General features: G+C 45.5%; 1 protein-coding gene across 3 annotated transcripts in view; it reads left to right on the forward strand.

Annotated features, from left to right (window-relative positions):
* Positions 1 to 22788, forward strand: part of LOC138567557 (uncharacterized) — a 76300-nt gene extending 53512 nt beyond the window's left edge. For all 3 annotated transcript variants that reach the window (XM_069645892.1, XM_069645893.1, XM_069645894.1), the window contains one exon: positions 19657 to 22788. In XM_069645892.1, coding sequence (XP_069501993.1) covers positions 19657 to 20858 — 1202 coding nt within the window. In that variant the 3' untranslated portion in view covers positions 20859 to 22788. The remainder of the gene's footprint in view (positions 1 to 19656) is intronic.
* The last annotated feature ends 429 nt before the right edge of the window (positions 22789 to 23217 follow it).

The raw sequence follows: 23217 nt of genomic DNA on the forward strand, positions 1-23217 counted from the left end.
GTGGCTTGACTGGATACTGCCTCTGTGGTGGGGGTGGCTTCAGCACTGGAATCGCATGCGCTGGACATTCCAGTTCATGCCCTATATGTTTTTTAAACCGCTGCACTGCTGCCACACTGCCCAGTCTTGTGCATATTTTTGCAATAGTTGCCAACTCGCAGGCCTCACTACCTCTTCACCTCTTGGTACGTGTCTCGCATACAATGGTGGTCAGTCTTGAAATGCTAAAAGTCCTTTATATTGGATATGTAACTGTGGCCAAAACAGTGCTTCAATCTCTTTACGATGTTCACCTTCCAACTGAATGGTTACAAAATACACTTCATTATTTGCTAATGTCTGCCCATTGGGTGTAGTTATTTGTGTGTGCCTTTAACAGTGAATTGTGGCTGCATTCAAATATGGAAATGTCAGACCCAGAGTCTAACGGGACCTCTATCCAATCCGTGTGTCACTTAGTTTTGGGAATGATTCGATGAGTGCGTGGACTCTGCATTCTGTGAAACTTTTAGGGCTGCTGTGTGAGAGGAACCCTCATCAGTGCCATACTTTTGTGGACTTCATGTGTTTTCTGTCTCTGAAATCAGTCTGATCTAAAATGGGACTACCCCCTAGACTTAACCCAGAATTGTCTACCCCAGTGAGTGGCTTGCCACTGCGAGGCAACCCTATCTCCTGTAGCTTTCACATTCTTTGGCTTATGCACTGGGTGTTTGTCTTCCTCTATTGGCGAAAGCTGTCTTCTATGTAGTTTACCACCCTTTTTACCTTGATGCGATCCCCTTCCCATTGAGGGTTTCCCTTTGTGGTGTGTCCCCTTGTCTGGTTTACTATCTTTGTTAGCCTTTTTCTGAGTCTCTGCAGGTCTCCTGCCTAGGTGATCCCTGCCTAGTGATTGATAAATGGATTTAACTGTTTCCCCAAATTGCTCCCTTTATCTTGCTAATTTAATTAGGGCAATTTTCTATGAACTTCTATCCTTGCAGGCTCTCCTCTCAATAAGGGTAGAATTATGCTCTCAAACGTTTATAACTATTGACTGCTATGGACAAGCCTAAGTTCATGGCGGCAGCAGCGCCCTGTGTTCCCATAATGTCTGCCAATATTAATGCTAGCGATGGGATAGACTGTGTGCCTATCAGCTGTAAAGCCAGCTATAAATTGAGATCCATTTGTCACGGCTCGCTAAAGGCGGTGTGCAGCCAGAGGGAAGGAACATGGCTAGTGCCCTATTCCTATGCTGTGGTGTAACCTGGGGATAGGTGGCTTGCAGCTGTCCCAGCTTTTCTGAATACCACTTGGGTATGTCCTCATTTCTGGAAGGGCAAGGCCCTAATATAATTCTCAATGTCTAGCTGCACTCCTCCTGCGTCCCGTCCATCTGTCCTTGTGGCCGCTGGGCAGGTGCTAAGCCTTGCTGCGCACCATATTGCAATGCAAGGTGTCAAAATGTGTAGCCAGTAGTTGATCGTCTGTTTGTAAAAAGGGGCCTCTGCGGTTTGGATGAAACTGGGTAAAAAACTTCTAGTGACCGGTTGGGTGTGGCTAACGGTCCATGTCTAGCATTTGTTTGTGGATAAACTAGATTACCTTCAAACCAGTTGATATGATTTATGTGTTGAAGCCAATTCAGGAAACTGGTATGGTCGATATTGAATGGTGTTTAAATCAGAGTTGTATACACGTTATTTACCTTGTTGGCTGGGGATTTTAAGTAAAGAGCGATTCGGCAGGTAACCCACCTAGTTGCCCTACCTCCACTGTATTTGTATTTTATTGATTTGTATAGCACACCAGGCCCAGGGGCAACCGGGCGCATCACTTAGTTACAACATAAGAAAAACAGACAGAACCATAATTACAAAGTTTACAAGTATAATACAGAATTTGCAATGAGAGGACAAGCAGATACATATACATGTACAAATTAAGCAGAGAACCCAGAGCTAAATGTCCTGGGCGGCCAGCCAGGTTTTTGTAAGGTGTTTGAATCTCGGGAATGAGGGTTCTGCTCTAAGCTCATTAGGAAGCGTGTTCCAGAGTTTAGCTGCCAAGATCGGGAAGCTAATTCCACCTGACCTTTGGAGATTGAAACGTGGAACCTCAAGGCAGTTTAAATGAGCCATTCTGCGGGGTCTAATGGAGTTGTGGAGGGCAAACCGGTTGGCCAGGTAGCAGGGAGCTTGGTTATGAAGGCATTTGTGGGTAAGAGCCAGGGTTTTCAGGTAGATACGGTGTGGGACTGAGAGCCAGCGAATATTGCATCTGGTGTCGGATATGTGTTGGCGCCTGGGAATGTTGAGGGCAGCTCTAATCGCATTGTTTTGGACAATTTGTAACTTGTTTAGGTTGCAGCAATTGGTGCCTAGGTACAGTGCATTGTAGTAATCAATCTTGGATAATACAAGAGTTCTAGCCAGGGTGACACAATTGGTTGCGGAGAGGAAAGGGCGACAGGCTGTAATAAGCTTGCAGGTATATGCCGCTGCGGAAGAGACTGAGTTAGTTTTGTCTGGTCAGGGATAGGGTCGAGTCATTGTAGATCCCTAGGGTTTTTGTGTCCTTGGCGGTTGGGATAATATTCCCATCAATGATGAAGGACTTGAACGCAGGGTCGAGTTTGGTAAGTTTTTGTGGCGAACCAAGAATAAGGAGCTCAGTCTTTTCATCATTATGACAGAGTCTGTGTTGAGCCATCCACGCCTGGATGACCTGGTAGATGACATTGATAGCGAGGGAGTCAGCCGTGTAGTCACCTGAGATAGGGATTAGCATCTGGGTGTCGTCGGCGTAGTTGGTGTAAGTGACACCCAGATAGTCCAAGATATCGAAGAGAGGTTTGGTGAACACGTTATACAACGTGGGTGAAACACAAGATCCTTGTGGCACGCCACAGGAGACAGGTGCAAGTGGGGCGGCTGCTAGTGGAGAGAACACGCGCATAGATCTATTGTCTAAAAAGGAGCTGATCCAGGTTGTGGCTTTATCTGAGAAGTGTGCAGCTGATTTAAGGTGGTGGCAGAGGATTTCATGATTGACGAGATCAAAGGCCGCCGAGAGGTCCCAGAGGAGTAAGAGAGCAAGTTTGCCTTTGTCTTTTAGATCTTCAATCTGTGTTTTTAAATCTATGAGGGCAGTTTCAGTGCCGTGACGTGGCCGGAACCCAGATTGCCTTAGTCCCAAGAGTTTGTTAGATTCAAGGTAATCTTGAATTTGTAGATATGCTGCACGGTCTAGGATTTTTAGTGAAAACGGGACCATGGTGATTGGCCTGTAGTTTGTGGGTATACTAGCGTCCAGGGTAGGTTTTTTCAATAGGGGGGATGACCCATGCGTCCTTTAGATTGTCAGGTACGCAAAGGTGGTATTAACTCCCTGGCAGTGAGATGCTCTAACCCACTCGATCAGCGCCATCCTACAATGGATGGGAATATTGATTTCCTGATGGGCCATCTTCTGTACCAACCTAACCTCTTTTGATTAAAAAGATTTTTAGAAAAAATATTTTTGCCTGGTCTGTTTATTGAGCCTGTGGCATGAGGTCATTTTACTATTAGCAATGCTATGGTGATCTCGAAGACGTTCTATCTGTGCGAGGTGCCACCTGACTTGATTGCCTATGAGTTAGGCATGACCATGAGCCTCTTATCTCCACCTCTTTTGAGTCTGTGAAAATAGACCCTTGACCCAGTCATTTCATGTCGACATTCACCCTAGGCTGTGTCCCAGCGCTAAAAGACAGGCCTGTCTAGGTTTGAGTTTGTGCTTACCAACATGATTAAACGTATGCAGCCAGGAATTGTAAAGTTCTTTTATCTCTAAGAGATACTACTCTGACACATTACTCTGAATTTTACACTTGACACAGGAGTTGTCATATTAAATACATTAACTTGATCACCTATCTTTTGAGGGCTCTTATTTTCATTAAACGAGCTAAAGCAAAAGCAGATATAATATAACATAATATCGCAACTATAAACAAGATTGCCATGTGGGCAAAGAGAATGTTTGAATAGATGAACAATAGAACAAGTAGTGGTTTTAGTTTAACAGCATATATAACCTTTGTCTCATGAAGCTATGCTACACTGCACTAAACGCCATCAGTTGAAATGCACTCAAGCCCCCACCCTTCACTCGTGTTTAGAACGGCATGTGCTTCAAATGAAACCACTCCTTCTGGGGTTGACAAGTTCTGCTTAGCTGGGCCCGGCTGTCTCTTTCCTGCTGCTGCTTTCCTCAGCACTCCTCTGCTCGGGACTCCTGCGCTCTTCCACAGCGCCTGAGGCCTCGATGCACAGGCAAGTCTGCTGTTCCTCTCCTTCCCCTTTTGCTTGGGCCATATATGTATGAAGGAACATGGTTTCCCTGCCCGTGTGTGCACGTCATATCCGCTATCTGGAAGAGTAAAGCCTAGAGCTAAGCGTGTCACTGTTTGCTGAATTTAGGGCTCCTATGTAAAACTCCATTAGGTGCATTTTCGCACCTCCGAGTGAGAGCTTTGTACCCGTTCAGTAAATGCCTCCACTGTACTCTATGGGCCTTGGCTTTGTGAAGAGACATTTCTCTCACTCGTTACTTCTTGCGGACGTGCACGATTCTTCGGTGTGTGTCTGCCAACTTCCTGTTCTATCTGATAAGGATTCAAGAACACCTAGTGGTGTGAAGTCAACGCTTGCACCTACTGGTGTGCAGTTTAAAACGGGCAGCTATCTGCCGTTTGTGGTTTGCGCATTTGCCTGAACAGGAAAGCACCACTTCATGGACCTTGATGAGGTTAAGAAATATTCATCCGGCAGGTGTGCATACTAACCTCCTGTGCAAACGTGTGCTGTATGTTTAGCGAACATTATCTTTGACATTTAACAGCTGTCATCTACATTTGTCATTGTTTAACTGGCTACAGGCCGCATGAGCTATGAAAAGCGGTCTTCAATTAGGTTTGTTTTCCTGTCAGAAGGTTGGTGGGTAGGACCCAATAGTCGACAAACCAGTGGCCATCCTTTGACAAATTGACTTCTATACTGCAGGAATACAAGGATGAGTAGAGGCCCAAGAACCCACTTTACCCTCACACCTCTACAAACCAAGAGCCAACACAGTCATAAAGGTAAATCTGGCACAATCAAGAGATACCGCCTTTGCTTTTGTGCTAACATGGGCTGAGGGAAGGCTATACTCAAGAGGGGTATGAAAGTGATTCAGTAGTGACCCAAATAGCAATGAATCACAGCTCAAAATAAAGGGAATGTTCAATCAAGGTTCTATAATAAATATATATAGGTCAATTAAACACTTGACCTGTAAGAAGAAAAACATAGAAAAACTGTACAAAAACCTATCCCAGTGGAAAGGGCAAAGGAGATGCAAAAATAGAGAGAATGCAACACTCTGGGCGAGAATACATGGGTTAGAAGGCACTTTCAGCAACCACACTGTTACTTTGTAAAAGGATATGTCTTGGGGCAGAGGGGCCGGGTGTGTGTGTGGGGGGGGGGGGGGGGGATGCACAGGTGACCTAGCCAGTCTACAGGGCCCAACATTGACCCAGGCGGTAGTTCTGGGTCAATAGAACATTCTTGGCAGTTGAACTACTGTGAAAAAGGTTGTTTGGTGCTGTTCGTGCAGTTGGAGGCTGTTTAAGTGCAGCGGTCGCAGTGTCCTAGAATGTGTTCTAGGCGATGCAGCTCATTAGGGTCACCAGGGTCGGTTTGATGCTCGTGTAAACTTTGACTCTGGCGACTGGATGTGCAGGTTCGGTTTGCGTGATTTAATGCAGCGTCTGATGGTCGGGGCTCGAAGATACACCCCGGTCGGCGAAGATGCGGGCACAACGAGTGGCGGATGATGCAACAAAGGAACCTCCAGTTGGGGGCCAAGGTAATGACTCGCTCAGCTAGTGCGATGCAGTAGCGAACAGTTAAGAGTCCAAAAAGTTTGGTGAGTGCCAAAGGCAGCTCTGGAGGGTCCTGCAGGTTTGAAATGATGTGAAACGGACTCGATGAAAGTTCGACCAGTTTGATGCAAGGAAGAAGTTGGCTCTGGCCTCTCTTAGCTCTCTGGATGCTGCGAGTCCCATTCATAGGCCTCGGGGAACAAGTTCAGTCCTTGTTCTTTGGCTCCCAGCAAGGGAGGCTTGTGCACACCTTCAGGGGCCCGTCGCCAAGTTAAGGTCGTTGAGGTCCTGGCAGCATTGTGGCTGGCAGAGCAGCTGGTCTCGTTCCAGCTGCAGGTTATAATTCTAATTAAATTATATTTGTTCTTTTATAACACGCTTAATACTGGAGATCAGTTCCTAAGCGCAAGACCGGGATTCAAACTTGTGTTGCTGTAACCAATGTGTCCTGGGAATGGGTTGGAAACAGAGCTTGCCTCTGCCTTGGACGCTCAGTCTTCACCTCATTGGTGAAGCCCTCTGGAAAGTCAACTCTCCCAACAGAAATCTAATGAAACCTTCTACCAAGTTTGTAGTCCAAAAGATGATCATGAAGATGTGGTGGGAGACCCCTTAAAAGGCAAAAGCCCATAGGTGATTGGACTAAAGCTAGCCTGCTTTAGGGGTCCAATCCCTGTGCTAGAAAGAAGTGGACTAGGCCCTTCTGACATCACACCCAAAATGTTTTGCACTAGTCTGAAAGGGAGGGGACAGGAAGGAGAGAGTGAGATGGAGGAAAGCAAGATGGTGGAAGACTTCCTCCACTGAACAGAGCTCCTCTATCCACACTAAATGCCAATTCCCTTCTCACTAGGATCAACAGCCTTTAGAAATGCAGCACCCTTGTGTGAGGCTACTCTCTTTGAATAGGTGTGCTCCTTTCCTGCCTAGACCCATGACTGCTTCCTGTAGAGCATCTGTGTCTTTAGCAGAGGGTGTTACCTACCCTTACAAAGAGATCAAAGAAGAGTGTAGCCATTCAGGTCCCTGTACTGTCAGTTGGCAGGGCCAGCCTGCGTGGCCAATTTGGATGTGGCTGTAATGATCACAATTAGAGCCAGTCACCATGTCATAACTTGGGCATAGCTTATTTTTAGAGTTTACCCTGACGCCATCATGGGCTGCTTATGACCATGATGGTTTTGGTACAGCGGTCCACCACTTAAATCCACCCATGGGCGTAGTTTTAGGGGGGCAGGGGGGTTTGTCCCCCCCAACTTTCATGGCACACCATTTTGTCCCCATTCATTTGGCTGGGGCACCTTTTCTTCATATGTCTGCCCCCCCCCCCCCCAACATTTTCAGCAAAGTTACTCCACTGAATCCACCACCTGCACAGCAGAGACATGTCTGTCGCTGCAGCTGTAAAATGGGCAACTGTGACCTTGGACACTGCCCTGGGCCACTGAAGGAGCAGGCTCTGCAGATCAGGAGACGGTTGCAGCAGTGCACAGATACACACAGTGCATTTGGCATGAAGCTTATTAAAGGAGAATCTGATCAGCAGACTTCAGAGATGGAATTACCTGCATCATTGTATTAATCAGTAAAAATCAAAAAGGCCAGGTTTTTCATACACTTTCCAGATGGCAATTCCTCACAATCCCCTAATTCTTCACAATCTCTAATCCAAAACACCAGAGAGTATATGGGAAAAGTTCAGACGGCGGTTGAGGACACATATGGAAAAGGTCTGGAACAGACAAACTGACAAGAAGGTCCAACAGTGTACTTTTAAGTGGTAGATCAGGTAATGGTCCTCTGACCAGCCACACAAAACAAGCCACTAGCTAGGTGCCATCGACCATACTTGGTCACCAAAAGTGTCTCCCCACTAATATACAAGATGCAGCAGGCTGATCAACGAAAACTGCCCCAGCTCTACCATAATCATGAAACTCATGGCTTTGAAGGACAATAGCAACAACACCAACGCCTGGTGTTAAATCTACACCGACCAGAGTCCACTACCAACAGTAGTACGAGTGGTTGCCATCCCAATCAGGCTCAGCATCCTACAGCACCAGGAATTGCCAAGGTGGATATACTCGTATACAGATGTCTTTTCCTCAAAGACCAGGCAAAAAAAAGTGGTTGTCCATAACATCCTCATGCCACCAGGAATAATCCTCTGCCTTAAACTTTACCAGGTGCTTGTAGCATGAAAGAAACTGATATGTGGAGAGCTGAAGTAAATGCTTGACCTGTGGGATGATTGAGAAGTCACACAGTTACTGGTCATCCCCAACCGTACTTGTACCCAAGCCCGATCAAAGCTGAAGCTGCTGCATCAGCATTTGAAGTTTGAATGAGATCTCCCAATTCAGTGCCTACCTGATGCCTAGGCTCTACGAGCTGGTAGAGAGACAAGGCCTGCCAAGTATATATCCACGTTGGACCTCGCCAAGGGTTATTGGCAGGTGCCACTCGACAATTATGCCAAGCCCATGAGCGCATTTCCCACGCCAGAAGGGCTATACCAATTCACAATGCTACCTTCTGGCCTCTATTTGGCCCCATCATTTCCCAACGATTTGTTCGTTCAGGTCATGGCCCCTTGCTGGTAGTTTGCAGTAGCCTGTTTAGACCTGGTCGTGTATAGGTCCAGCTGGGAACAGCATCTCTGACATCTGATGGGTGTCTGCACAAAACAGAAAAACGACCCTAATATCCTTGTCTGGAACGAATAAGCACATGAACCCTTTCATCACATAATGAAGGTCCTATGCAAGAGTCCTGCTGTCGTCCTGTTGAAATTTTGCAGAAGAGTTTATCTTACAAACAGATGCCTCCACTATAAGATTAGGAGCAGTATTATACGCAAGTTGAGAACAGGGAACAGAAACCGATCATTTACATCAGCCAGAAGTTACAACCTCATGAGATGAACTATCTGGTAGTTGAACTAGAGGCTCTGGTAATCAGTTGGGCTGTTTACAGTCCCTGTTACTGTTTAACCAGAAGAGATGTAGGCTAATCATGAACCACTCGCTGTTAGTCTGGATGCTAGGAACATGGACACATACCCCAACTCTTCAGATGGTTCCTTGCCGTACAGCCGTTTTCATTCATGGTGGAACACTGATCATGGTAAAAAAAAAGCCAACACAAATTTTCACACTCCCAAAGCCAGATAGATCACAGAGAGAGTACTCCGAAAAGGAGGACTTGGAGCAAAGGATGGAGGTGTGTGACAAGGCCAATAATGGGCCTTGACAAAGCGCGTGGGTGACCCCCTTAGCTGGGGTGGGAGGCCTACATGGGAGGGGCTCAGAGCCATTCCTGCTCCCAATTCTTGCCACCCGTCCTCCCTTTGTGTCAGCTTGTATCTGTGCAGAACCATGGCTCCAGCTTGGAGAACCCAAGAGTAACCACTTACACAAAGAAAAATCCAGCGCTGCAGAGACCCAATCACTGCTCTGGTGCCTAGGACTAAACCCACAAAGCTGGACCAGTAAAGCTTGGCAGTAACCCAGTCATGAACATAGACAATCCACTAGACCACCATGGACTCAAAGGGGGAAGGTTTCACAAAGTTACCAAGGGGGTCCCTGACAATAGGCTTCAAACCATCAACTGCCATATTTCTTGTCCAGGGTCTGCTAAGCAGCGAGCCCATGCTGAGAAAGTGGGTGGGCCAAGCCCCCTTTTTAAAGCCTTTCGTTCACATACACGCCCTGGAAGGGGAAAAATTATTAGTTGGGGACAACTGGCCAACCGTCACTAGGGCAGGGATACTTAAGCAGGGAACAGGAAACTGGAAGTGTGGGTGTATTGGGAGAGGTCAGAAGAGGAGGTGGCCGGATCTCATGGTGGCAACAGTAAAGACAGACACAAGTGATCACAGTTCAAGGGTGTTTATTGAACTGTATTTGGGTGGAAAAACGCCTAATCTAAACCTGAATCTAAGATGGGAGCAAGCTACGGCCATCAAATAATAAAGCAGTCCTACTGGCGTCTTGTGAAATAAAAGGGCCCATACTTTTAAAAATTTTTTTAAAAAAACTATTGCCAAACCTTACAACTAAATGCAAAAAGAGTGTGGGATAGTGGTCACAAGAAAAGAAAGTGTTCACAAATGATAAGTCAGGATGTTTTAGCCGGGGGCCTCCCTTGCCCACGTTTTGAGCACAGGACAAGGCAGAACTCCTGAGCGCAGCACAATCTCTGGCTTTCCCAGCACGAGGCTACAGTTCTGTTCCACTGGTATCAGGATATTCGTGGTTGTCTCTTTTTTACAAAAAGTTTCTTGCCTCCGAGGACCTGATGTGTTAAAAATAACAAAATTAAAAGTTCCTTTCTCTATATGTATGTTAGGTGATGACTTTTCACCCCTGGATCCCATCTCTTCCGCGCTCAGACCCTTCTCGAATGTTAGCTTCCCTCTTGTCGGGTTCACTACAGTTTTTATTCAAAGATTTCACATGTTGCATTCACAAGTCTCAATGTCTTCATAAACAATCAACTGTGTACATACCTCCATCGGGTTCACTGTTGTCAACACAATGTTCATTGGGGCATCGTGATTCATCCCGCTCTGCAGGCATCCCTCAGCTAGGTTTGCGTTTGCCAGTCACACAGTTCCTTCTACTTTATCACAATACGGGATTTACTTCCCTTAGCTTTCCAATTACATGCTGCTCAAAAGACTTTCGACTGTACAAGGTATTTTACTCGACCCCTGTATGATCACTTTGACCTTTTTCCTTTCGGCTCTCCTAAGGCCTTCTGGTATCAGTAGTTTCAAAAGTAGGGGGTTCAGCCAGAGTCTTTCGAGTGAGCACCCACATGGCGCCGAAACCCTCCGCAGCTGGTCTTTCCCCAGCGGTGTTAACAGTTCTTTATGTACAGTTCAAGGGATGTCTTTTTCATACTTTCGCAGCTTGCAACCTTCTTTTGACACGGACTGGTTTCTTTTGATTCACCGGCTGTATTGATGACTTTGTGTCTTTTCTTCACCACTACGTCTCCCTCTGCCGGGCTCGGACCGTTCCTCTAGGTTCTCCCTCAGCCGGGCTCGACTCTTCTCAAAGTTTACAATTCACCTAGAAAGCTTCCTTCAGCCTGGCTCAAGTCTTCTCTTTTGCAGCACAGTGAAGTTCCTCAAGGGTCTCCCTGGGCCGGGCTCAGACCCCTTTTTAAAGTTCACCTAGAAAGCTTCCCTCTGCGGGGCTCGAGCCTCTAGTCCCAGAATGCACTGGGCTCATTTAGCTCCCCCGAAATGGCATTTCCTGTCATTAGGAGCCAAAAGAGAATGTTGGTAAGAGGTCTTTCTCTCTGCCTCTCAGAGACCTGGGTTCACCTGCCTAGCCCAGGGGGAGGGGAGGGAGGGAAGGAGGGCAGGATGGAGAGGTGAGAGGGAAGGATGTAGAGGTGAGAGGGGGGAGGGGGAGGGAGAGAACAAACACATGTCAATGTGAGAAGGCTGGAAAGGAGGATGGTGGCTGAGGAGTGGTGTGAGGAAGAGGAGTGGTGTGGGAAGAGGAGGGGTATGGCAGGAGGAGGGGGGTAGGAGTGGGTATAGGAGTGTGGCAGGAGGAGGCGTGGTGTAGCACCGGATGGGAGTAATAGTAATGTGGGACAGAAGGGGTAAAGTAAGTGTGAGGAGAGGTAGAAGAGTTGACATCAAAGGCAGGAGAAAGGTAAAATATTGGAGGGGCAGAAGGTTGGTGGGGAGGAGGTGAGACAGGTAGAGTAGAAGGGCAAGGTAACTTGTCATGAGTGGAACCAGGTAAAACTTGGAGAAACTGCAAAGCACAGTCCCATTTCGAACATTAACCCATAGCGAGAGTACGGAAAGGTAGAGAGTCCCTAAAGGAGTCAGTGAGCCTACATTTAGGGACAAATCATTAGAATATGCCAGACCTTTATGCAGGGGTCAATAATAGATGGCGCCAACCAGGGTTATGGATGCCTGGGTTAGGAAGTAGTTCGGGACAGCCATAGGGCATACCAAAATTCAATAAAAACCATGTCCTTGAGACTGTGTGTTCTGTCCCATCTGCAACAACATTTGTAAGCAGCAATATGGAGCTCTGTTCACACATTTACAAAACATTGTGTGGCTACACAGACGAGTGTTAGGAAAGATTTCTCTTCACAGCACCTTTCCCTCCATTTTTATGGATCCCCCACCTGCCCCAAACCTTTTACTTTTATTTTTTAATCTGACTGACCTTTTTACAATGCAGTGAAGCCTTCAGAGTTTTGGCTCTTACCTGGCTTTTTCTATAAGAAGAGGACCCCTGCACCGATTCCAGAGATATCCTGAAAAAAACCTGAAGCCTTCAGTAGACTGGCTTTTGCCCATTCAGGCTGCCCGTACTGGGCAAAACATTGTTTACCTTAGTCTTGCTACTTTGTTACCACTTTTGGTAACGTGTTATCATTGTACAATGCATCTTACAATGTAGTACAATGGGGGTACACTTTTTGTTTTGCCCTAGAAGAACACTGAGGATTTTTGGTTACTTTAGATGTGCCTATTGGATAAGCTGGTGGCAGCAGTTACTTTTTGCTATTTTTTTGGTGTATTTTGTTTTGCTACCTACTGTGGCTAGTTTCCAAAAATGGCCGTGCCACAAAGTTTTTCATTTGTTCCTTGGCCATTTTTTCTCTAACCCTTCTTCCTGACTTGTTGTGACAGGAAATCCTTATATGGACTTCCAGTGGCCGAGAAAGCTGATGCTTTTCACGGGCTACTGCAGAGCCATGTGCGTGTGCTACCAAGAAGTGGGTTGGGACTGTTTGGTCCCAGTCCATAAACTGGTTTCAGTGTTTCTGAATGGTATGTATGAGCTGTGCCACCAGTAATCCTGATTGGACCACTGCTGGGGTGTGTGAGAGAGACAGATCTTTGATTGGCTAGTGGGAGTTTCGGCTCTTACCTGGCTTTTTGAATAAACCCATTCCAGAGAGATCCTGAAAGAGCCAAGTATCCTGTCCAGCTGCAAGACATGTAAGAAGACTGGACCCTTTGGAAGAAGACCTGGCAACCAACTGCTGCTGTCTTGCAAGAGCCCTGTCCTGTAGGTGATCTTCAGAAGTCCTGCGAAGGAGCTATGACCCTTGGAGTGGAGGGAGCGTCAATTTTTGACGGCAGCTCCTGCGAATAAGATCCCTTGGAAGTGCGCCTGGATTACCCAGTGGCAGCCCAGCTCAGTTTGGCTACCGTGCTGCAGACGTTGCTGTTACACGTTGGACCTTTTGGTATCTACAGCTTGTACTATAGGACTAATTTCTGCCAAATGTCATTGTTCCAGCATCAAGGGGACCCGAGATAGGCGGCAATACTCCACCGTAACAAGTGTGTCCCCCTGCGTCACGGTGCATCAGTGGCCGTCACTCAAAACCGCTTTCCTGCATCCAGTCCTTTGCTGTGAGGGGACCTGCATACAGTTTTTCTTCATTCTCCATCCTGAAGACCTTGCACCAGCATTAGTCACCGACATGGGAAGTGCTTGTACCTGCAACCCCTGGACATCAAGGACCATAGCTGAAGATTGGAAAGGTGACATTGGACCCTCTTCAGAAGACCTGCTAGGTTCTAAGAAGAATCTGAGAACGGGGGTGAGTTCTAGCAGTACTTACCTGAACCACTATATCCCCTTTTTGGTAACTTTTGAAAAGTGTTCTAACAGTTTGGCTTTGCCATTGCTTGCTCGTGCAAGCATTCTGAAAGTGGGGGGACTTTTATTCACTAGAACAACTTGTCCTCTACCCCTTGGAAATCTCATTGGACCCCAGAAGCCCTCCGCTAACTTTTTGCATCCCAAGAAAACTGTGTGGAACTTTGGTGATCCTTTGGTGCACAAAGCCGGTCAAGTGGCACAGCGAGTAGAGCGCTCGCTTTGACATCCGTACAGAGCCTGCTAATGCAGGTTCGAATCCCAGCGGGGCCAAACTCGGCCTTTCATCCTTCCGAGGTCGATAAATGAGCACCACACACCATGGGTAATAAGTAGCGCTCAGATACCTGAGGGTTCGTAGCGCTATATAAATGCCAAATTATTATCATTTTAGGATGCACTGTTATTAGTGTTGTATCTCTGTGGACCTGTAGTGCTGCATACTAATAATTACCTTTCTTTGCTGGGGTTTGTAACTATTTGTGTGTTCCTTGACTTTTCACTGTGTGTACTCATTGAGGACTCCATTCCAGGCTCACCCCTCCTGGGACGTAGCCTTGACCACTCGCTTTTCTACCTTGAACTGGTTTGGCTACAGCTCCCAGGGTTGTCCCCGTCACTAAACTAGGTTGGCCTTCTATAGATCAAGAGGCGATTCTACAGTCGGACAGCCTGTACTTCAACATCTATTTACTACTGTTCCCTCCGCTCACCCGTTGCCTTCTTCTGGTACTGCTTGCTAGTTTAAGCAGATTCAAAAGCATCACACTACAAACATTTTGGTGGCTTGTATCTGGTTAGTCACATGCACCACCGACCTGCCTCGCCATGCAGAAGGAGCGCGATAATACAAATAGTCAAAGAGGTTCCTTCCATTTCATACACACATCATGTTAGAAAAAAAAACAATCTGAGGAAGCGGGCGCATGAATGATTATGATTCCCTGCATATGGGGATAGTTGGAGGGGAATTAAAAAAATAAAATAAACATGTAATACTCTGACCCAACCATTTGATGACGACCTATGCAAAGCATGTGATTAAACATAAAAAGGGTTATTGGAAAAGTAATGTTTGATATATTTACATAATGTGGTAGATCAGAATCCGGAGATTGACGGGGTGGCATTTTGGCTGAATGTGTCTATTCTAAAACAGAATGCCTAAATTGAGATTCTCTGCCGTGCTCTATAAAACAAACAGAAAAGGGTGCTCGTTAGGCTGTTTTACAGAACAAGAAAAGTCCTCTGTCCAGAATCCTATGCTAACCTGAGTTGTGTGCCTACCTCTGCAAAAGAAACCAAAAAGGTACAATTGAGGACCTTGCCCAAACAAAAGAATGGTGGCTGGTTTCTCACCCCACCCTGGTGTCTATTTATCAAAAGGTGCTCCTCACCCAGATGCACAGTTCAACCAATTACAGTGAATGTCTCTTCAATCTTTATCTCCTCGGTTCTGTTTACAGGCATGGTTTATCACACTTTCCTCTAGTCTACCAGGGTTTTATCTCAGTCTGTTGTTTTCTTTCCCACTCGGGGAGCCTTGGCTGATATCCCCACGCTGGGTGTTCTCCTTGTAGACCCTGCCAAGGGAAACGTCTGGCGCTTTCTCCACCTGAGCACTTAAGTTTCAAATGATCACACAGTTTAACTCCCATATAGCCAATAAAGATATTGGGATCTTGGGATAAGGGGAGGATAATCTGTATCCCTTTCTGGGTATTTCCTGTCCTCTAAGGAGGGGGTTAACCCCAGTGGGATCCACTTTGCCTTGTCTCATAGGAGGTGTTAAGCTTGGCTGGTTCCCTTTAGGGAGAGGGCACACATTCCCTGGATTAGTCGGGCCATAAACTGATCTCAATATAAAATGTGTAACATAAAACTATTTTACAAGTAGCAACACTCCCCACAGTTGTCTAAGATGTTTCCCACATGTGATCCTCACTGCTGGAGAGAATGTGTTGACATTGGCACCTACTGGTTTTGTTTGGTGCTGGTGCAGGTATGTCCAGGCATTTTGGCAAGCGGGTGATCAGGGGATTAAGGAGCTGGAGGGGGAAATCGTAGCGATGGATTCTCACAAAAGAATGTGTGGTTTGCATCCAAGGGAAGGCCTCTTGTGGACTGCTACATAATTTACTATTGGCAACAAAGGTCTGCTTGATCTGTGTGTGGAAAAGGCGATATCGACCTTCTAAGAAAGTGTGCCTCCTCAAAGCATCAGACATATATGATAATCTCAAAGTACCCTTTTACTAAAAGATATTCAAATCGATGATGGTGAAAGAGAATGTATATCATGGCAGACAATCACCAGAAAGTGCCAGAGGGTGAGGAGGGGTGGAGATTCAAATTTGGAAAGAAGAAAACAATGATTCATTTCTTTTAAAATAAATTTGAATCCTATAGCATTTATGTTGCTACAAGAAGATATAGGGGCTGATTCGTGGAATTTTTGCACCGAAAAACAGGGATTTGTGTGCCATTCTGGCCACAAATCCCCATTTGTTAAACAGGGATTTGCAGGCAGAATGGCGCACAAATCTCAGTTTTTCGGCGCAAATAATTCCATGAATCAGCCCCATAATGTTCTAAAGATGTGTTTGCTGTTTGTGAAATAAAATGTGTAATGCATTTTCTAAAACAACTTTTGGGACGGATTAAAGGTAAAACGGCAGAACCTGGATCCGGTAGATATCCAGTGCAAGCCACACAAATGTGTGGTGAGCAGCTTGGATGGGTATGCTCAGGTATGCAGCCTCTAGATCTATCGCAGTCATGCAATCCCATGAGCGGAATTGCAGCAGTGACCTTTTGGGGAGTTCCAAGTGAAAGGGATGGCAGGCAATAATGTTATAGTTTATTAAGGTCCAGTGCAGAACAGAATTTCCCTGAGCCCATTTTCACTAGCAAGACTATGAAGAAGAATCCTCGTCAATCAATTGGATGACCTCTGATTACAGGATATTTCAGTATGAGGGCATGCATACCTTGGTTTCCTCAATTTCCTTTGCCTTTGGACAAGGCCCAATCGCCTTTAAAGTGCATGGAACTCTCTAAAAGTCCATGCTGTATCCCCATTCTACTATCTTGTGGGATGATGCAGCTGAGATGTCCTGCCAAGGGGGTGGAAAGTGCAATATTGACACCCTACTGGGATATCAGAGATAGACAAACCTTCAGGGGAAGCTGAGCTGATGGATTAGCGGGCCTGATGGCTCATATCGGGAAGCTCGAACATCTGTCTCTTTTCCAAAATGGAGTCCAGTTGTGGTGGAAGTACGGATGAACCCAAGAAAGGGATTTCTGTCAATACGATTTTTCTGGATGCCTTGGTCTTCCTTTACCTCAGCCATACGTTTTTTCTGGTTGCCACAAGGGAGTTTCCCTCTCATACGGCACCTCTCCTATTGTCATAATTGATAACCAACAATTATTTTACCTGATGGTCAATGATATTTAGCAAGGTTGCAAGATCAGCACCATATAGATAGCCAACAAATAGTGGTTGAAAGTCCAAAAAGGAGAGCTTGGGCCTCATATCTTGTGTAAGCCCCCAACCTGAATGGTAAGCTTGGTGGATGAATGGGCCCTTTTCAAGGATCACGGGTCAGCTGGGGTTGTTTTATCTGGGGTAGAGCAGCTCTCTCTATTCCAGTCTCCTAGTAGTGTGTTCAATTGTCATTACCGGGGAATTTGTCAAGGTTCTCAAGTGGCTAGAGCTTGAATAGACTACGTGGAAATTAGGCTTTTTTCCATCGTTCCATGTCTTTTACCTTTTCCATGTCATCGTGGAATGGAAAGGCAGGAGATGGCATGTCCTTAATCTGTTTGACAGGTTTTTTCGTTGTGGGAAGATGCTGAAAATTCAAGTTCTGTTCCATGAAGATTGTCGTACACTGGCTTATTTAACTGTAAACACTTCCTCATCCTAATTAGGTTGAGTGCTGTCGTCACCTTATGGGTGCCTATCATCATCATCTTGTGGAGTGGCAGCAACATCTTCTACAGGTTCTCTAGTCTGAGCAATCAGGTTCTCGCTTTGGGCCTCAACCCGAAGAGCAAATTATCTGGTCCGCTGTCATCCTCTGTCGGGACCTAGGGTGCGCTCTTGTGTTCATGGTGATGTCTGGGTTTCCTAGGCGAGCAATATTTGGAGGAGGAATGTGAAAGTTGCCTCCTCTTTCCTGAACACTTTCTCAATTCCATGAACGCACATTTCTGTTAACACTAAACAAGGAGGCATGTGTCAGATTGATCTTAAACACTTTGCCACCCAGTCCCATGCATGATGGATACTGTTGGGCAAGTTAATACCATTGCCTGCTCCTATGTCCACCATTTTGAATTTTAATAAGCAGGGCCACAGCTTGTGGGTGAGAAAATATCAAGTTCACAGTGATTTCTTAGATAAACCCATTTGTTTGAGACTTGGACTTCCCGGGAGGACACTGAATCATTGGGGCCTATAATGTATCTTATCACTCCGCACTGTTGCACCTCAGCACAATCTTGGCCTGTACACATCAATACGACGTTGCCCTGGTCACTCTTGTCTCAATCAACACATTGTGCACTGCTTGGAAATACTGGGCATCTCGCTGCATTCAGACAGGCTACTTTTGCCCTCCCTGCCAATGGCCCCCAATAGCACAGCTCAGCCAGAAGATTGATGACCTGAGTTTTGATGACTTGAGTTGTCGCCCTAAATCTTCGCTCCCTTAGATCTTTGAAAGCGCAAACAGTCCGGCCATGGGGGCTGAAGTGATCCACCTGTTCAGTTTGAATATAGTGCAACTCGCTAGTGAGCAGAGGGGCGTAGTCTACAACATCATGACCCCAAACCTTTTTTAAGGTCTGCAAAAGCCCACCAGGACTAGACTGCTGGAGGAGAGTTTAGAGCCCGCAAGATAGCCAGGAAACAGTTTCTTAACTTAATGTATACTGACATTAGCAAGAGCCTTCTGCTAGCCAATCTGGCAATAGCTGCCAAAACTGATGTGCAGGCTTGAAGATGGAAAGCATGACCACATATGCTTCAAGAGGGAGATCCTTGCATTCTAAATAGGTTTTGATCAAAGCACAGGACCTCTGGAGCAATGTAGGAATTTCACTTATGATTAGCTAGTGCAGATTTGCATTGAATGTTGCTGTCCCCCTCTTCTGTCTGCACAATACCGGCATACCTTTAATATAGATGTTTCTTGTGGCGCTTTTAGCACAGTAATGTGATCAGAGGAAGTTCCACCTTTCCCCAAGAAGTCCTGCTAGAAAAGCAATCGTGCCAAATGGCCGATCAGTCAATGATTTAAAATAATTTCACACTGTGAACCTTCCAGGCACCTACCCCATGTCTCATAAGAATGGCATCACAGATGCGCTATAGCTTAGAGAGAATTTTTTCCTGGAGCATCCCTTTAACTATACTGCTTCTTGTGCATGAAAGATTCTACACCCCCCCACCCCCTTTTTAAAGTTTATGGAATATTTTGTTATTCGCTGCTGTTATTGCTCATGATAGGAAACCAGTTTCCAGCTAATATTGTAGCGGTGGAGTCTGGGAAGTCTTCTTCAATATTTTAAATTCATGTAAAGGGCCACTGATTGATTTATTTTTACCTATGTCTATTAAGCTCAAGCTGTACTTGTCTTGGTCGGTGCATGCGTTTCAGGGCTGCTGGTGTCTGTTTACAATTTGTAAAAAACATAATGTGCTCCCTAAAGCTTTTTGGTTTTCTAGTTGTCTCCATTGTTGTCCTTCAGAGGACCTTTCCCACCTGTTAGCTTGTGGATATAGTCCCACCCCCACCCATCAATGGCACCAAACCTACTACTTCAATACACCTGGAAGTAGGGCTCCAAAAAACGGAATTGTTATTAGTCTTCAAAGATTTTCTTTTTTCTGACTTTGAATGTTGGCCATTATTATGGTGCCCCCTGTACCGGCCCCTTCCCTTTCTTGCAGTGCCTGTACCAGGGGACTGTGGTGTCATGTGTTTTTGTTTCACATTTTGGAAAACCTGATTGTTCCAGGTGTGTCAGAAATGCAAGAGTGTTAACAGGCTTGTTTTTTTCCCCTTTTACCTACAGTTGCACCAAAGCCAGAACCGTCAAAGGAGCTATCGCTGGTGACCCCGGCAATACTAACCACAACTTCTCAAACCCCGGCAATACTAACCACAACTACTCATCTCACCTTTATCACTGTGCCCGGGGCCACAGTCACAGAAGGGCGTGCTCTGGGCAAGAGCAAACCTGAATCCATTGACCTGAAACCATCCTTGGAGAAGTTGACCACAACAGAAGATGAACCTGCACCCTCTGTATCAGCAGGCCCTCCTGATGGAGACTCTGGACCCTGTGATTCCCAAGGTTCCATGGCATCATCTCCCTCAGGGTCCTTGGTTCAGCTGACGACTCAACCAGAGTTGGGCAGTGAAGGCTGTTCTGACAAACCCACTTCCATCATTGCTTCTGACCAGATAGAGGCTTTCAATTTCAAGATGGAGGAAGAGGAAGATGATGAACCAGGCAAAGAGGGCAGCCAGGAGATGGATATTGGGTCCTTGCCTAATGAGCCAGTTCCACCTCCATGGCAGGATGGTCAAGAGGAGTGGGAACAGCAATCTGGATCACCCCAACGCAGTGAGAACGCCAGAGAGGATTCACTCCATTCATCAGCCTCCCAAGAGGGCACACAGACTCCAGCCACAGATTTGCCTCACAGAGATGGTTGCTCTTGCCTTCTAGAGGACAGGAGAACCTTGTGGCGGACTAACATGCATCGTCTCCTGGAATTGGAGGAGCAATGGGACCAGCTCTACCACCAGGAACTGGCGATGTGGGAGGAGGAACGGCTACAGCAGCGTGAGCAACGGGTGCAAGACCGATTGCTCCAACAGCAGCTGCTGGGAGTTCTCACTGATATTCGTGATGAATTAAAGCAGATGAGAGAACATCGGACTGCTTCACGTGAAAACGATGCCACTGTAAACCCACCCCAGGCTGGTAATCCACAACAGACTAGCTCCCCAGCTAAAAGCTCCCCAGAAAAACCAGAGACAATGCACACCAATGGAGATTCTTCACCCGCTTCACCAAAGCCTGCTGTTTCACGTGGTAGTGCTGCCAGCACATCCTCTGAGACTTGGTCACCTAAAGCCACCTCATCACGCCGCCGCCCTATCAACACATCCTCTGCACCCTGGTCTCCAAAATTGGTGACTCCCCGAAGCAGTGGCCGTCCACGTGGACGTCCACGAAAGTTTCCGTTCGAGGAATTTGATGGATAGAGCTAAACTTTTTTTAAACCAAACAAACCTCACAAAGAAATAGTTTAAATTCTGAAATTTTAAATATTCCTTCCGTATATCCTAAAGAACGCTGGCTGGAGGAGGTTTAAACCTTACTACCTTGGCAGGTTTAGATGCAAGAGGGTCCTCCTGGCTCTTTTATGTGGCGATGGGCTGCTTCTTCTCACGTTTGTGGGTTTGGCACCCATAGTTCATGGGTGGGTTGGATACCATCTGCTCATTAAAAGGCAGATGTTCTATCACTGCTTGGCATGGACAGATGGGGAGCTTTGATGCACAGGAAAATGGATATTGAAAATTGTCTAAGATTGTGGTCTTTAGGGCCCACGAATCCTATAACCTAAACATCAAAAGTTTTGGCAAATTATCCAATGGATTTTGGGTGTGTGGAAGCCCAGCAAATATCTGTTGATTGTGATAGAAGTACATTCCACCAGAGGAGTGTGGAGGGAGGGCAGGTGAAGGCTATCTGGCGTCTGGTGGTGAGCAGGTTCAATCCTCATATTATGAATTTAAATGCTCCATGAATTAAGTTAAATGCATCTCAATGAATTTCTAATCCCTCCTGAATGTGTACCATAATTGGATATGCAGGCTCATAGCTTTTGTTTTACAACTCTCCTTGTGGGTTTGTGACCCTTTGTTCCTTCTCTACATTGAGTTGTTGTCTGGATCAACACCAGTGTAGAAAGCTAATGCCTCTATTTCCACTAATAGTCTCCTTCTAACGAAGGATGGGTTTGGCACATAAGAAAATGGAGGGCTTCTGTCCTGTGGGCAGGCTGTCTCAATTCTTTTATGTTTTTAATGGAATAAAGAACATTTTTTTAGTATACCTTTTAAGGCTATGTTTACATGTCTGCCCTCTGCTGCTGTATTCTCTTGTGGTGTCCAGTTACCTGAGTGTACTTTCATGATGTTCACTTTGTCTCTCTGTGTCTAAGCCTATGTCCTAGCTTTGGATTTGTTGGACAAAGTATTACCCATGGCGTGTGCATTTTTACAATGAGAATAACTGTCTCTTCAAAATTAATGCATGCACACACAATATGGTCAACTGTTAAATTAGCTTAAGAGTGTGCAATGTCTTTGACACTTTGGTTTGAAGTCTCCCCTGCAGTCCACATAATGCATTTTAATTTTGTAGCTTTCAAATTCTTTTTATTTGAAATGATCTTCTAATTAATGTAATGATTCGATTTGTTTACACATCCTTGAAGGGTTCTGTTCATTTTCACATCCCTCTGGTTTTCAGCTTTGTGCGTGGGGCAAAGTAACTGTTGATTTGTTGAAAAATAAGAAAATGCACAGCTTCATATATTTTTAAGGAAAGCATTGCACAAGCAAGAATGTTTTTACATGAATCAATTGTGTTCTTATAAAGACTTTATTCTAGAACCATTTGCACTATTGAGTTAAGGGCTCTGTGTACTTTGCGTGAATAGTCAAATGTATGGTTCTTCCCATAATCATTTTTTAGGACATTACTGTTATGTCATGTGACACAGATTGGACATGTGGGACTAAGAAGTATGCCAAGTTCAACATTTTTATTAGAGACAGTATACATGTGTGGGCCAATTTGAAAATGAACAGGATCTTTCCCAAAGAAATAACTAAAAAAAATAGGAAGGCCTTATTCCACAAATGTCTCTTAAAACAGCGTTTCCAATCTCAGGATGAGAGGTCAAGCTTTCGAGTCTCAGCCATCACTTTTCCGAAATCCCAGAGGAAATTATGCACTCCACTCAACAGGCTCCAAAATGTACCAATGAAAAGACAATAGCATCAGGCCACGGTAAGAGCCTGCACTCTTAATAAACAGTGATATACCTGTATGAATTGTTCAAATTGTGTAGTTCAAAATCGGACTCTTTTACTGAGCATAAACATTTTTGTTCTAACCGTTTTAGGTGAAAGACTTATTTATTCATAATACAGGCAGACGCCAAATGACCAATGCATTTTGACTCTATGTATGTCCTTTTTCAGGGTGTGTTGTATTAAAAAAAAGCACAAAAGAAAATAAATGACCTCACCGAAAGCATCACTAACAAAAATAAACATAGACCGGAAATAATGGTTATTAAATATTAGGCTTCAAGGCATACCGCAAAGATCACAAGGCGTGTTCAGCATACAAACCTAGAAGCTTGGAGAACTTCTATTACCATGGCGTGTATTGAGACCCAACAATGAAAACCATTCTGTTAAACAAAAACAGTAATCCAAGTATGTAATGCATTAAACAAGTAATTCCTTCCTAATATAATTCTCACTAGTGTCCTGTGCAAAATACACTTGGCATATTTCAGAAATGGACAGCCGAATGATAGGA

This window comes from Ambystoma mexicanum, chromosome 2p (assembly GCF_040938575.1).
Source record: "Ambystoma mexicanum isolate Mex_15411 chromosome 2p, UKY_AmexF1_1, whole genome shotgun sequence".
Lineage (NCBI taxonomy): Eukaryota > Metazoa > Chordata > Amphibia > Caudata > Ambystomatidae > Ambystoma > Ambystoma mexicanum.